We start from the raw sequence: 16,381 nt of genomic DNA, 5'->3' as shown, positions 1-16,381 counted from the left end.
TTTCCCTACGTGCCTCCTCTGCTCTCGACAGTTACAGATTCGGATCACTCTATGTCATCCCACCCAGGTAGCTTAATCAGATCTCCATTATGTCCAGCGTGTTATCCAATGACTGCCCATGGCTGAAAGAAGCCAGCGTCCAGCTGAGGGTTCCGTCCTCTGCGTGGACCACATTTGCCTGTGCTTCAATTTCCTTTTCCTCCTTAGCGTCCAAGTAGAACTTTCTGCTTTGAGCCTCCAGCTTATTAAAAGGGAAGAAAGAAGACAAGCATCAGGGAGGGTTTTCCTGAGGGCTGGTCTGAGACGCAAAGGTGTTCCTAATGCCCTTCTTGGACCTCATCAGCCAAGGCTCACCTGCTGGCCTGACCTTTTCTCCTCCCACATCTGTGGCTCAAACCACACAGAATTTTGCTTTCCTTTTCCTTATAATTTATTCAAGTCATAAAAGCTCATAGTTGAAAAGTTAGAAATAAAATAAGCAAGAATAAAAGAAAACCACCTGTATATACCACCAAAAGGTAACTTTAACATGTAGACATATCCACGTATACCATTGTATATATAAATACACACACATATAACATATTTACAATGTGTATTATTATATATATTGATATTCATAGGTGTGCGTGTGTACATATAGACATGTTTATCACCTTTTCCCCAATTCCAAAGCTCTTGCACGGTGCAACTGCCAGTATTTCCCCGCCTTGCCCCGTTATGTAGCTTTTCCTGCTCATTCCTGAAGCATCAAACATCAGACCACATCTGTGGAAGTGAAATGAACCTATATGTGGAGTATACCCATCCAATACTGCCTGGCCAGTAACACTGGTGTCGGCATACCAAGCTCAGGGGATCCAATATGCAGAAGTCACAATGTTGTATACCATTTGAAGAATGATAGATATTTGAAGAAGCCTTCCTCTGTGATACAAGCATCTAAGGATGGCTTCAGACCAGGAGAGGTGCCTAAGACAGTGGATAAGACAGTCAAAGTCCTACATCTAGCACTGCCCTGGACTGATTGATGAATAGCTAATGAGGCACAGTTGAAGGGAGATCAGTGTCAAATCTGGAAGACAGAATCATAAGCTGGCTAACTTGTTAGGTGGAAAGAGTATGGGCTTTCACATCAGACGCACCTTCTTTCCTGCCTTAGCTTTGGCACTTACTAGCTGGGCCAGTTCCTTAACATCCCTGAATCTTAATCCTCCCATATGCAAACTGGAATAGGTATCCATGTTTCTCAAGAGCTTGGGTGGAAGTAAATGAGATATCATGTAAGAAACACATACCACAGAAGGGCATGTAGAAGTCACTATAAAAACCATTTGCCTTTTTTTCTTCTATACATCTGCTTCCCATATCAACCCTGTGAAGAAAAAAGTCATTCAAAAAATATTTATTGAGCCCCTACTCACTGGAGAAGTCAAGAAGAAATAGTAGGTTCTAGTTCTTTTGTACTTTAGAGAAGTGTGGCCCCAGTGTATGCGTGTGATCCTTTCACCATGGTCAGTTGCTCAAAACACAGGTTTTAGGGTCAGATACACCTTCTGTTCAAACTCCTACCCTAGTGCTCACTTGCTGTGGACCTAGACCTTCAATATCTTTATCTCTGAAGTGGAGAAAATATTAATTTTCTGTTTTGATTATCTAGTGCTATACAACATAAAACCACGTGAAAATTTAGTGACTTAAAAAACATCCAGTTGATTTTACTTGACGTTATGAGTCACAAATTCAGGAAGGGCTTAGCTGGACTGTTCTTCTGTTCCACATAGTGTTGACTAGGATCAATGGATGGCATTTAACTGAAGTATTATGAGGGATCCAAGATGGCTTCACTCACAGGCCTAACACCTTGTGGGAAAATGGCTGGGAAGTTCGGCTCAATGGGTCCCCTTTCCTAATTTAGTCTCAGGGCCACATGGTCTTCCTAGAAGAGTAATTAGGCTTCATACTCAGTAGCTCAGGACTCCAAGGCACCGAGACAGAAGATATTGATCCTCTGAGAGGTTTGACCTACAACTTTCAGAGTGTCATTCACTATAGTCTCCTGGTCAAAGCAGTCATGAGTCAGGCAGCTTCAAGGGAAGGGGAAGTAGACCCCACTTCTCCATGGGAGAGGTTTCAGAGAATTTGTTGCCGTCTTTAACTACCATACCACCTCATAAGGCTGTTGTAATGGTTTTGTTAAGATAATGTCTGGGGGACCAGCATGTGGCATAATTGTTAAGGCTCTGGATCCCCACATGACTGACTATGGTTCAAGTCCCAGACCCAGTGGCTTGAAAATCACAACCATTAAATAGACAAAGTACATAAGAACTCTTAAAATTCAATCATACAAACAATTCAAGATAAGAGAAATTTAAAAAATAAAAAAGATAATGTCTGAAAGTGCCTTGGCATTCAGCTAATGCTCAACTACTTATCATGTCATAATTGTTATTCAGTAAATATTCCCTGACTGTCTTTTATGTGCCTAACTGGCAAGACAGTTAAGAAAACAGACTCTTGCAGTAGGATAAGCCTGTGGCAGAGACAAGCATAAAGAATGTGCTGTTGCCTTGGGATCCCCAGAATACAACCCAGGACTTGGCACAGCGTGGTGGGCGCTTGATAAATAACACACGGGTGAAATGAATGAATGATGGAACAAATGAATGAGTGAATATACTCCACTAAGACTTGACTGGGGAAAATGGAAGGGCTCCTGTTGGTACTTGCTGCCTTGTGATTGAAAGTTGAAGAGCAAGCAGGAGTCCCCGAGAGAGAGGAGAGGAGGAAGGGAGAGCCAAGGCGCAGTCTGAAGAAAGGCCTAGGAGCCCAAGGAGCGGGGCCTGTTATAGGTAGAGTCGTCCTAAATAGCTTTTGCTAAGCCTTGCCAGAAAGGGAGCCTCCCGATGCCGGAGAAACAGGCCCTGTTCTAATTATCAAACCAAGTCTATGTTCAGAGTCTAAAATAAATAGTTGAACAAATACCGTAACAGCTGGTGGAATGACCAGGAGGGATTTAGATTTCATGTTGGCAGGAAAAGAAAGGCTAGCAGAAGGATGATGGAGAGGGCTCTAGTAAACCCACTCCTCTCTCTGCACCCCATGTCTCTGACAATCCCCAGAGTTAACCAAGTCCCTGGAGTGGGGATATTGAGCCTACATTGCTCCCCAAAGCCGAAGTAAAATGTTGCTTTAAGGCCCAGAAGTACATCTGTGATCCATTCCGATGGGGGCCATGTGTTGGAGGTCTCCCAACCCTGACCCACTTCCTTTGCTCTCTGCCACATCAGACACCTAATTGATTTCACAGGGACTGTCTGATTAATAACCCACCAGGCTCTGGTCATATGAAGGGGAAGCTAGAGCGGGAAGAAGCCAGAGCTCAGCTGTAGCTCACCTAACCCCAGGCCTGATTTGGGAGCCTGGGGTCCATTTCATTGTCACACTGAACTTGAAGACCAGCCCTGCCTTTCCTCAGGGATGGGGACTGCCCTGAGGTCTCTAGGTCAGTCCTGGTGTGGTTCTTAGAATGGCATTTGGTGCCTTCTGGTGGGCCAGGCCACCCCACCCCCCGGGCACTGCAAAGGGCTGGGGTAGACTGTCTCCCCTCTCATCGCAGACGTGCAGGAAACATAGCCTGTGTCACACATGAAGCTCGTGGTCTTCTGAAGCAGACAGACCCATAAATGAATGAAGACTGCACTATGGATAACACTCTGAGAGTGAGCGCTCTGAGCAGAGGCAGGTATGACTTGCCGTTCTCTCTTCCTCACTCTCTTTTTTCTACAGGGGGTGTAGCAAAAAGAGAGAAAGAGACACAGAAAGTGAGAAACCACCCCCCACAATCCCTTCTCCTCCATTTTCTTCTAGGGATTTTGGGCCACACACACGTGTGCTTGACATGAGTTTCAAGCCTCTGGATCTGAGACTCGAACCGTGGTCGGCCATATGGGAGCCCAGCAACATTACCATCTTGTCATCTACTGGTTGCAATTCTTTCTTGATGCTTGAGAGTATCAGGTAGCAATCAAAATAGTCACGGAGCCCTTTCTGGAAACAGCTAAGTACTGTCCTGGGCACTTCACTCATATTAGCTTTTAAATTGCCGTAATTCTTTTTATAAGATGGTATGTTGGGGGACCCCAAGACTACTCCCAGGTTTAAGGATTTGCTAGTAGGACTCAGGACTCCACAGGTAGCTGTCCTCATGCCACTGACTTGCTACCATGAGGGGATTCACGGTCAACACAGGAAAGGGAAAAGATGCATGGGGCAGAGTCTGGCGGCTCTACACCAAACCCAGGCTTCCAGAGTCCTCTCTCAGCAGCGTAACTCCCCAGCAGTAAGCTGTGACAAGAACTGTGGAATGTTAACATCGGGGAGCTCAGTAGCATCTCTGTGCTCAGGGCTTATACTGGGGGCTGGTCATGTAGAAACCCCATCCTGGCCAAGTACCCAAGTTCCAGACTCTCAGAGGAAAGCAGGTGTTCAGTGTACATCACATTGTTTGCACAAATCGTGTGAGCACCTTGACTTAGCCACATCTTGCAGTTAGGGGTGAGAACCCTCCCGAAGCCTGTAGTCCTAGACTACCGCCAAGGCCAACCTTATAAGCAGACCTTACTAAAGACAGCAGTCAGGATGGTTGTCTTCAGCTCTCTCCTACATGGTATGTAGTCTTCTAATCACCCATATTTTAGAGATGGACAATCTGATGCACAGAGAAGTTAGGTAGCTTGCCTAAGGTCTCACAGCAAGAACGTGGCAGGGCCAGGATCCCTACCCAGATGTGCTGGTTCCACAACCCATTAACCTGATACTGTCTGAGACCATCTTCCTGACTGGTACAAGAAGCTTCTTGCAGCTTCCATTGGTAGGTGTTTTCAGGCAGTGAGAGGTTCTGAGCTCAGGGACAGTCCCACAGAGGCATGGAGCCAGGAGAGATCGGCGTATGAGAGGAGGCAGTTAGGCAGGCGAGACACAGAGTCTCATGTAAGTCAATGGAGTAGTGGGGCCTTGAGTAGCAGGAAAAGGATTCCACTTTTCCCTGTGAATGTAGGGGCTGTGGCCAGAGAAGTAGGGGTGAGTAGCCTCAACATCATTTCAATCGTAGAATGGCATTGTGGATTTGTCCTTCTAGAAAGATCCCTATGGTCTTGAGAAGACCTGGTTCCTCTTTGTCTCTGTTCATTTATTCATTCAAATGCCAGTTCCATAATTAACTCTCTGTGTGATCTTGGCTGAGACACTGCCCCCTGCATATGTCAGGGTCTCAGCTCCAGGATGTGGGGTGTGGTCTGCCTATCCTGCCATACTAGGTAGGTGAGATTCTCTTGTGAGAATCAGATGCACCGACAACAGTTCCGGGGCTCTGTGGGTGGCAACGTGGTCCAGGTTCTTGCAAAGCTAAAGGACCGTGATCCTCCCTCCAACCACAGTCAGCATCGGTGTGGGGCCTTGAGAGTAATACAGATTCTCAGACCCCTCCTTGACCTGCTGATTCCAAATCACTGGGACTGGGCCCCTGGCTGTGCTCTGGATGGTGCCAGGGCTTGCTCAGGTCTGAGAGCCTCCGCTTTAGAAGACAGTAGCCCAATAGGCTCAGCTTTCTCTTCTCCTTGGACTAGCAAGCTGAGCATCTCTTGTCTGTTTAAGCAGGTGTCGGCGGTGTCAAGTAGAGGAGACAGTGTGGGTTTTGGAAGCTGAGCTCAAATTCTTGCTTTGAACCGTGCCAGAGCTCAGCCATACCTCCCCTAATCCCGGGCCTGGTTTGGGAGTCTGGGGTCCATTTCATTGTCACACCGAACTTGGAGACCAGCCCTGCCTGTCCTTAGCAAGTCCTCTTCCTTCTCCACATCTCAGTTTCTTCATCTAGAATGGACAGCCCTACGTCCTCACCTAACGGTGTGAGAGAATGGGGGCAGTTGGGCAAGTGAATCACAGAGCCATGCCTGGCTCTCTGCCAGGTGCAAGTCAGTCCCCTGCAGTAAGCACTGTGATTCGATGCACACACGGCCAGGCACTCGGGTGTGTACAGAGAATGCCCCTCTGGATGCTCTGGGCCAGCAGACCCCTTGCACTCGTGGCTTGCACACCGACCCATCGCCTGGAAACTGCGTCCCGCTGGTCTCGCGCACAGCTGCACCCAACAGCCACTTCTTGCGTTGCTCTACTCTCCCCTTCATCGATGCATGACTCATGGCTTCATTCATGTCTCCATGTGTGCGTAGAAACCTAGGCAAGCAGCCATTCCTAGGGGCATTGCAGGACAACCTCATTGAGATGGACATTCTCAGCGCCTCCCGCCATGATGGGGCTTACAGTGACGGGTAGGTGACATCCCCACACTCTCCCTCTGTGTGCGTGTGTGCACTTCCCCTCCCTCCTGCACTTGCATGCGGACCTCGAGACCCTGTCCTGGGAGCTCCTGGGGGAGGTGATGCCACGTTGCGTGCCCATCCCCAAGTCCACATCCAATTCACAGCAGTCGGTCGTCGGAATACCCCGCCCCCGGCATATTAACAGCTCCCTTGTTAATATGCGGTCCTCAGCATCTCATTGGCTGCCTCTGCCATTCTGAAAACCATCTCACCCAGCAGTGTTTCTGCAGCACAGGCCCAGTACTGTGGCATTCCGGCCTTGGGTGTGGACTCTGTGACCTAAGCGTCTTGTACCAACGGAGTGGGTTTACCCTATGGCTTTTGAGGGAAGGAGAACAGCCAGTGCACCCATTTCCCAGGCTCTGTGCACCTCCTCCCGTGGCCATGGCTCAGGCCACGCCATGGGAGCTTTCCTCACACTTCTGGCCACAGTCATGTGCTCTGACGGTTTCTCACCGTCCTTGAGACTACAGCAGGGCTGCCAGGTGCAGTGGCCCATCTGTCCTCCCACTCAGCGGTCACCTGGGGCCTGGTCCTGAGCAGAGTGCTGCCACCAACTGTGTAGCAGCCGCAAGGGGACTGTGGGCCATGGCACAATTTAGTGGGGGCTTCTTGCCTTCAATCCCTCCCCCCGAAAAAGAAACTCCTTTAGAAAGAGGACATGAAAAATTAAATACATTAAAAAGGATGTCCCAGTCCTCAGTGAGGTATACCAGCAATATCGGTATTGGCAAGAGAAGAAAACAATCAGGCTATGTTATCTCTTGGGGAAAGCACAGGATTTTAGACACTTTCTAAGTTACAGTAAAAAGTTTAGAGAACAGGGAGTTAATTCCCACAAGCAGCAGCATCCCAGCCCCGTTCATCCCCAGGAGAAGGATCTTGCTGCCAGCCTCTGTCATGCTGGTGACACCTGCCACCTGGGCTTGGTGGGCTTTCCTACGGGTAGGGCTTATCCCTTCCACGTTCTGTGGAAACATGTCTTCGTTCTCCCAGTCCTGTGCTCGGGTCCGTGGTGCCCCCTTCTCGCCCTCCCGTCTTCTCTCTCCACGGTGGTCGTCACGATCTCCAAGCCCCTCTGCATGCTTCTTCTCCTGCCACCTCTGCCCTGCAGGCTGCCTGGTGCCCAGCCATGGCACCCCTGACGCCCCTTGCTTCTCTCTTCCCACAGGCACTTCCTCTTCAAGCCCGGAGGCACCTCCCCGCTCTTCTGCACCACGTCGCCAGGGTACCCACTGACGTCCAGCACTGTGTACTCGCCCCCGCCACGGCCACTGCCCCGCAGCACCTTCGCCCGGCCAGCCTTCAACCTCAAGAAGCCCTCTAAGTACTGCAACTGGAAGTGCGCGGCCCTGAGCGCCATCGTCATCTCGGCTGCGCTGGTCATCCTGCTGGCCTACTTTGTGGGTAAGCAGCCCCCAGCTCCCCTGGGCTCCCCTTTGGCCCAGATACCAGCATGGCAGTCAGAGCACTGCCATGGGTGAACCAGGCTGCCCTGGAGTGCGAGTCGGGCTGCACCCTTAGACAGTCAGGGTCAGGTCTTTTGGGGCCCTCCTCCCCTCTTCTCTGCATGTAGCAGGAAGGAGGCCCTTAGATGATGTGGGTCCGTAGGTGAACCCTTACACAACTGGCCCTTGAGGTGGTGATAATGTCAGCGACTGGAGTCACAACCAGTGAGTGACAGGTCCAAGAGGTGGACATGGTAGGCCTCTTTCTCTCCAGTGGGTTACAGTGAGGAGCAGGAGGGAGGTGGAGCCTCTGGGGTTGGAGCGAAGCTGCTAGGAAAGCAGGTCTGAGGACTTCATGGGAACTGAGGTCCTACCACACAGTCTTGCAATGTGTTTTTAACACAGGCTGGCCTCCTGCCTGGACCCCTCTCTCTGGTCTTCTCCCAGGAAAGGTATTAGTTTGAAGAGATCCTTGTGCACTATGTAGAGTCTGCTATCTCCACACATCGGCCTATTGGCTAAGGCCTCCAAAGGGAGGTTGATTTAACCCTTGTTGTCCCTTCCAGTCTTCAGATTCTATAATGCTGTGGTTGTACATAGGTCAGGCCAGCTGGAAAAGACATCAAACCCATGCTGGAGAATTCTCAGACAATTCTGTAAGCAAAGGAGACTTTTCAGTATAAGCACAATAACAGAAATATTGGATTCTCAAAAAAGTTATGATGTATTTTCTATGCAAAAATATGTCATGACTTCTCTGATGACCTAAGAAAGCTAATTGGCCAAGGCAAAGGGATTCAGAGTGCCAGCCATTGTGAGAGAGAGCTTTGTAATGAGTAAAGCAGCTGAGGATGAAACGGGCCATCTGAGAGGCAGTCAGTCCTGTCACCAGGGTAATGACTGGGCATGGGATGCTACCCATTCAGGATGTGTGGAGAAAGGGGTTCAAGCACAGATGGGGCTCAGGTGATGTGTGCTGTCATTTCCCCTCACTGGACTCTCCGATTTCATGAAAACAAATAATCAGGCAGATGACAGTCATGCATACAGGGAGTTTCCTTAAATCTCTCAAGCTATAGTAAGCCTCCTCTAGTGTGACAGATCTCTTCCCCTTGTGAATATTGACTTAGAGAGTTCTGAAGCTCCAAGGCTAAAATGGCATACGTGGTTCATCTCTTCTATCTGATTGATTAGTTGCTGCTGCCCAGAAGGCTGTGTTGAGAAGGATCCTAAGGCTATATTCAGGCTCAATGGAAGGAAGTCTCTGTGATTGATTAGTGATGTCTGCCATGGTTGCAGTAGTGAAGGATATTGATGATGTATCAAGTGTTTGCCATCCCTGCCATGGGTCATTAAATAAAAAGAACAGCCAAATGAGAGGAGGTCAGGGTCCACCTGAGCTCTGTAAGAGTGGAATCATTGATATATATTTGGGTTCCAGGTAATGATAGTTGGATTCCATGGACCATCACCTGTTATGACAGTCTCTTCCAGCACCACCAATACTGTGTCCCCACCAACCGCTGGCATAGTTTTTTTGACTGCTGATATTGGATTTTCTAAATAAGTGGACTTTAGGACAGGCAGTGTCTCTGGCCAAGTGACTTCTACATACATTGTTGCATTGATGTCTATGGTTTATACCAGGCAGCCTTGTTCTGGAAAAAGGAGTAAATATTAATATGATTAAACAAATTCTCTCCTGTTTGTCAACTCATTGACTTCCTCCTTCCCATTTAAGAAGACTGCATGATCATTCTTCCACTATCTAAAGATAGAGGCTATAGTGGGAGTAATAAGCTCCATGTTATAGGAAGGGAAACAGTTGCACTTGATGGCCACTTAGCAAGAATAAGATTCAGGTAGTGACTGGAAGGTTTCACTGGGTGACCTTTAATTTTCCTCCCAACATTAATATTCTTTGAACCTACGATTTTGTTGATTTTATTTTTCATTTAGCAAGTCATTTGGAATACCTGCTTTGAACTAGGCTCTAGGCACTATGCTAAGTGTTGGGAAGACATACTCCTTACCCTCCCCCCGCCCCCGCCATGAGATGTTTACCACTTAGAAGAGGGAATAGGCACATAAGCAGGTGAATCTGAAACAGTGACTCATTTATGAGGCAGTTCCGGGCATGTGGGACTGTCTAACCCCAGACAATAGGTCTAGGGATAGCTTCCTGAAAAGGTAATGTTTGAGCTTACTCTGAAAGTAGTAGAGGTCAGTTGGAATTGGCCCCATGGGAGAAAGGCTGATGTGGCAGGGAAAAAGTGTTCTGTCCTGGAAGTATCTTAGGAGTGTGAGGCGCATCATTGGTGCTAGCGTGGGAGTGCTTCATCAGATTATGAAGTTCAGTTGGGAGGCCAAGTTAAGGACCTGACTGGATAGGCAATTGGGAAGCTCTTGAGGGATTTTAAGCAGTAGTGGGCCATAGTCAGATTATTATAAAGTGAAGGATGGGGAAGGAAGGAGTAGAAGGCAGGCCTGGTAGAAAACTCTCACAGTAGCCTAGTCAGGAAAAGCTGAAGCTTTCAGCTGGGACAGTGACAGTGGAGAGGGAGACGAGCTAGGTCTCAGGTCAGTTCAGGAGACTTTGCTCTCAAGTGAAGAGTCGTCAGTCACTTCATTGATAGTGTGTCTTGCCAAGAATAAATGCATCTTCTGATAAACTTATATCTGTGTGGAAACATTAAGACTGGACTCAGAGTTCACTTCCAAGGACTAGGTCAGAGAGGGAAGCCTGGCGCATTCCCTCTGTTACCTAGAGACTCAGCTAGGTGTTAGAGAAGAGCTTAGAGCCAGCTTTGGACAGCCCCAGATTCTGTTCCTGCCCCGCCCCCAACAACTATCTGCCCTTGGGCTGCTTGCTTTTCTTCCTGAGTTCTAATTTCCTCCTCTTAGGAAAGGGGCATCACCCTCTGCCTCAGAGGGGTGTTTTTGGGGTTGATGCGAGTGGATGCAGGTGAGGGCCTTGCAGATGTGAGGACTTCCTTGTCCTTCTCCAAAGGCTGGGGGTGGGGGGTAACCTCGTCATTGCTTGGTCTCCAGCTGCTGAGGGCAAAGAACGAGCATCTTGTTGCTTGGCTGTAATCACAGGCTGTGTGACTAAGTCGTAAGGAACTATCAATTATTAAAAATCAAATTAATTGTCTCAGTTGAGCACAAATAGCCCTAACAGACTCTTTTGCAGCAGACCAACCAATCTAATCAACAGGCAAAAGCACAGATATTTAATTAGATTTTTGATGAAAAATTGTGTTTAATTTCGAGTATAATCAATTATTAATTACTGTAATGAGTGAGTCTGACTGGGTTTACTAATTAACTCATTTAAAAATTATGAATAACCTTTTCATTTGTAATTATTTTTTACATCCTATCAAGTTTTAGATAAGAATCGTATCTCCTCACCAGCAGAGAGGGAGACCAAAAACAGAGGGCAGAAAAGAATTTTTCTCTTGCTAATATTGGGTCATCAGAAAAGTCATGACACATCTTTGCATAGAAAAACATAGAAAAAAATACATCATGACTTTTCTGACAACCAAATATTTGCAAAGGCCTGCCATATTTGAATGGTAATCCTGACAAATCCATTCAGTGTTAAGTTTCTTCATTGGAATATGTCTTAAGAATCAAGCAACCAGTGACCTTGCAGTTGTAACTGGTGTTCTCATGGGAAGACAGAAAAGTTGAGTTGGCACTTAGCACCCACAAAGCCAGCATAGCCTAGGGCTTTGCCTCAGGCCACCTCCGCCTCTCATGGGGTATTACCTGGCTGCTCAGGCCTGGTATGAGAATCCCTTCATTCAGCTATGGTATCTCTCTCTCTCTCTCTCTCTCTCTCTCTCTCTCTCTCTACTTCATTATCTCTGTTTTATTTCTTTCATGAAAGACAGGCATCCTTGAGAGAGTCTTCATATCAAGATCTTTCCCCCAGCCCTGTAGCCAGCTAGCATCATGGGTGTACCTGGTGTGGTGTTCAGGTAGGCCTAAGAACTGAACCCAGAGCCTTCCCATATGGCTTCCAGAATCACATAGCGGCCCCTATTGCCTGTAGGATCACTTTAGCAGGAAAATGTGTCCTTTTGTCTCCAAAGGACACCCATTCAGTAAGGCAGCCATTGAAGATGTGTGTTGTGTATTCACTGATTCTTCCTATTAAGGTTTAAGGTCCTTGTCAGTCTTCATTTGAAATCCCTGACTTTTTTTTCCCCTCTGAAGTCAAGTGTTTGCAGAACAAAGTGGGGGGAGAGTGATATTTAAAAAAAAGGCATGTCAAACCATGAGGCTTGTACAACCAAGACAACAGTGCTTCATTTTATAGCATTTCATTATTTTTCAGACATCTTCACCAGAAATGATATGGTGTAGAGTGGTAAAGTGAGCTTTGGTCACCACTAGTCATGGATAAGAAAGAAGAGCAGTTAGCTCTGGCTGTGTGCAGCACACATGGCCCTTCTGTGGCTTCTTTTCTCATTGAGAAATGAGCACACCTGATGGACTGTCATTCCCATTCTGCATATTAGGACACTGAGACACACGGTGAGCTTAAGTCACTTACCCACTGTCAAATGTGAATAATGGGACTGTAGTTCACTCAGCACCAGGCACTCAGGTTCTGGAACGGATGCTTTATGAAATTGTTTACTCTTTTGAGCCCAGCCTTAACTCTTATACTGTAACTTTCCCATTTTAGTATTTGGGTTTTGCTTTGGGTTTTGTTTTTTTTTAACTGTTTTTGAATTTTACATGGCTAGCCTAGGGCCAAGCCCAGTATGCCTGTCATCTTTCTGGACCCTCCTAATAACTCTGCAGGATACGTATTCTTTGCTGTATTTTCTAGATGGGGAAACTAAAACCCAGAGAAATGAGCAACTCGCCAGGGTGACATGACCAGTAAATGACATGGCATAGCAGAAATTCAGCCAAGACTCAGGGTTCCGAAGACCTGCCTTTTACCACTGTGGTCCTGAGCTTGAAGAGTTGGTATGAAATCAAAAGATCCACCTTCAGGCCCTGGCTCTATCACTTGGTACCTGTGTAAACCCAGGCAAGTTGTTTGGCCTCTCTGAACCAGTGTCTGCTTTCTTTATCATTCCTGTAATAGGTGTGGCCAGAATGATTAGCCTTATTTTACAGGAGCAGAAATCAAAAATAGCAATGGTAGTTAAGCGTGTGGCTCTGAAATTAGGCTGCCTCCTTTCACAGCTCAGCTGTGTTGCTTCTAAGCTCTGTGACAGCCAGTTAACGTAATCACTCCCAGCCTCAGTTTCTCTAACTGTAAAATGAAGGTAATCATAACAATTAGTTTACAAGGTTGTCATGAAATTCAAGTAAGATAATTTGCATAAGATACCTAGCTTGGCACAGTTAGGGCTCAATAATAAGTTAGATACAATTATCATTAATAATTTTGTTTGTGCTATCTGGATCACGTGTAAAAAGTATGAGTAATTCCTGAGTGAGAACATGGCCCAGACCTGACTCTCTGCAGCGTGCAGGGCCCAGGGCCTCCCCAGCCTGTGTTAGTCGCCAGGGCAGCTGACAAAACAACCAGAGGGACCTGGCGGAAGACATTTGTGGGATGCCTTACCATTCCAGGGAAGCGACCACAAGAAGAATCATCACCCCAAAGCACCTCCATCATTTCTTTAAGATAAAGGTTGATTATTGCTTCACTGCCAGTTACCTCTATGCAGATAAAGTTAACAGCCTCCCTTACATTCTGAACATTTATGAACACAGATACCCAAGTGATGCGAAAGAGCTGTGGATTAATGTCTTGATGACTCTTTGAGCACCTGAATTGCCAGCTAGACCTTCGGAATAGGAGACCAAAAAGCCTAGGTAGCAACATGAAAACCAGGGACAACTTTACACCCCATTGACGTTTCAGAGAAGACCTGAGAGAATCCAGGGCTTCATCTCTTCCAGCACAGAACTCAGGGCTACTCTACAGAGTAGGGATGTTGTGGACTGTGATTTCTAAGGCTTCAGGGAGGAAGAGAGGACCCAGGAGTCTGGCGGACTTGGTGGACGCTTCTGCTGTGCTGTTGTTCAACTCTGTAACCTATTGAACCTTGGCCTCCTTATCTGCAAAATGGGAAGAATAACAGTACCACTTCCTTGTGTTGCTTTTGCTCAGGTCGAGTGGGATGATGTGAGAAAAGCACAGGGCATTGTGAAGAAGGAAATGTCCCTTGCTGCTAGTGTGGCGAGTTTGTTATTACTCCATTTTGGACCTCAGTTATCTCGGCCCAGAATGTAGTGGGAGTGGAGATCCTGTTGAAATTGCACCAGGTCATGAGGAGTGGACTCTCAGGCAGCGGGCTGCAGCAGCCTCTGGGTAACTACAGTGGAACATTCCAACATGCTCAGTAGCGATGGGAGATGCTTTTTAATTAGGTTGCATTTTCACCTCCACCAGAAGCTGATTGCAGATTAAAAAAATAAACAAAAAAATTAGAGCCCTTGCTTGAAGTGGTGATGATTTAATTTATAAGTGAGAATGTTACTGAGCTTAATGTCTGCTCTTCAAAAGGTGGCTATTAGAGAGCTTGGCTTGGGAGAATATTATTGCAGTTCTTGGTCTGGGAGAGCCTGGGTCACCTCTTTCTTGAGGCTAGTTTGGAACATGGGTGGGAGTGAACGTGGGCGTCAAGTGTGATTTCTATGGAACTATGCAGGCTTTTGCAAGATTGCTGACATTTTACCTCGCAAACTGGACTTCAGTATGGCAACAATCCAATGAGAAGGGATATTGGGCTTCCCTTCCCTTTAGGGGTGCTGTTGTTCACTCCTCCCTCTCCTAACATCTTACTCTTGGCAGCATACTCAGTCCCTAGCACAGAGCCTGGGTCAAGGTAGTGCGCTTAGTAAGACTCAGTGGAATAAAGACTGTGTACGATGGTAAATCTGCCAAGAGTAGTCGTCTAGGCAGAAGAATGGAACAGGCCAAAGTATGTGGCAGAAACATGCACCTGATGTCCTGGGCTCAGGTATAAGGGAAATGGGCATGAGATGAGTAGAGAAAGAATTTGAAGTAGAGGCCAGAGTGATTGAACCCCCTTCCCTTCCCCTCGTTACTTCTATCCAGTTCAGCTCATGTCATATCAGATCTCAGATGCCCTTTCACAGGCCCACCCGCATGGTAGGCACGAGTGTTCCTGCGCCATAAGTTCATTTCCTCCTGTTGTCTTTGACTTTACATCAGGCCTTTCAGATAAAGCTATAGATGTAGCTGTATAGTCCAGAGAATGGGAAACAGGGATGCTCCAATGTGGTCTTCTAGAAGGAAGAAAAAATGATAAAGGAACAGGACCCTGTAGTCATGCCTTTCTTGCCAAGACTGATTTCTCCATGCTGCTCTGTGGGAATTGGTAATAGCAAGACATAGATATGACTATCTTTTTTTTTTTCTTTTTTTTTTTTTTTGAGAGCCACAATTTCTTCTCCTCCATTCTCCTCTTGGGATCCTGGGCACGCACGCACATGCACCTTACGTGAGTTTAAGCCACTGGGTCCAGGACTCAAACTGCGGGCGACTACATGGGAGTCCAGCGACATAGCCATTACTCCAGCTGCTCGTCCCAGATATGACTATAACAGACCCCAGACAAGTATCTTCCAGCCCCACAAAGGGAAGACGTAGGAGAGCAGGACATCTCTTACAGTTGTCTGAAAGGCTGGGGGTAGAGCAGGGGCAGATTTGCACTAAGAGACTGCAGGTCACTGTGCCAAGTCCCCTGGGCAAAAATGACAGAAAGACCAAAGTTGGCTTTGTGGAAGAAGGCATTTCTAGCTGGGGAACTGCCCATATGAAGAGGGCTGTGTTGGGGAGCCCCTGTCTGGAATGGGAGGACCAGAGTTAAGTCCCCAGGTAGATCAGTCATCCAGTCTATATCATCCTCCTGCCATTACTAGTTGTCCCACTTGGGCTAGGATTTATCCTCCTTAACCTGCAGTTTCCTCGTCTGTAAAACAGAAAACAAAGCAAAGACACGTGAGCAAAAGACTGGCTGAAATTACTGTCCTTCAGTATCTTTCAGCTCAGCATAAGAGAAAAATGTCCAGTGTGCAGAGCTGCCCCATGATGGAAGAGTTTAGTAGTGATCTTTCTGATAGTGGAGATATTTGGATAGTAGGTTGTTAGGTTAATTTGTTGTGTAGTTGATTATCTATTTTAGTTTGAGAAGGATTTAATAAAGAGGATAATTATGAAAGACCAGAATGTCAAGAAAAGAACAGAATGTCAAGAAATAGTATTCTCCAAGGCTCATGACACCAGAGCATTGCTATTGTCCCTGGGCTTGAAGGCGCAGAACCTGGAGAAGGCAGCCAGCCATGAGAGAGGCTGCCTGCAGCGTCTGTGGTCCTCAGTAGGGGATGGAGAAGAGGGAGCAAGAACAGATACTGCCCGCTCCTTCCCACCTTGCAGCCGCCTGTCATTGGTAGAACCCACAGAAGCCAGGGCCTAGGGGACCACATGATCCAGGCTGTTTGGGTGATCCTTCCAGTGCACAGAGCATGTGGAAAAGGAAAGAG

The 16,381-nt window shown here is 47.2% G+C and overlaps 1 protein-coding gene across 1 annotated transcript in view; it reads left to right on the top strand.

Moving 5' to 3' along the window:
- The window catches only part of TENM4 (teneurin transmembrane protein 4), a 665,800-nt gene that overhangs the window by 411,155 nt on the left and 238,264 nt on the right, over positions 1-16,381 (top strand). Inside the window, 1 exon segment of the mRNA XM_027765687.1 lies at positions 7,555-7,790. Within this exon segment, the coding sequence (XP_027621488.1) occupies positions 7,555-7,790 (236 nt within the window).

Source organism: Tupaia chinensis, unplaced genomic scaffold, assembly GCF_000334495.1.
Source record: "Tupaia chinensis unplaced genomic scaffold, TupChi_1.0 Scaffold139431_1, whole genome shotgun sequence".
NCBI classification, from domain to species: Eukaryota; Metazoa; Chordata; class Mammalia; order Scandentia; family Tupaiidae; genus Tupaia; species Tupaia belangeri.
This window is presented reverse-complemented; position numbering and strand designations above follow the sequence as displayed.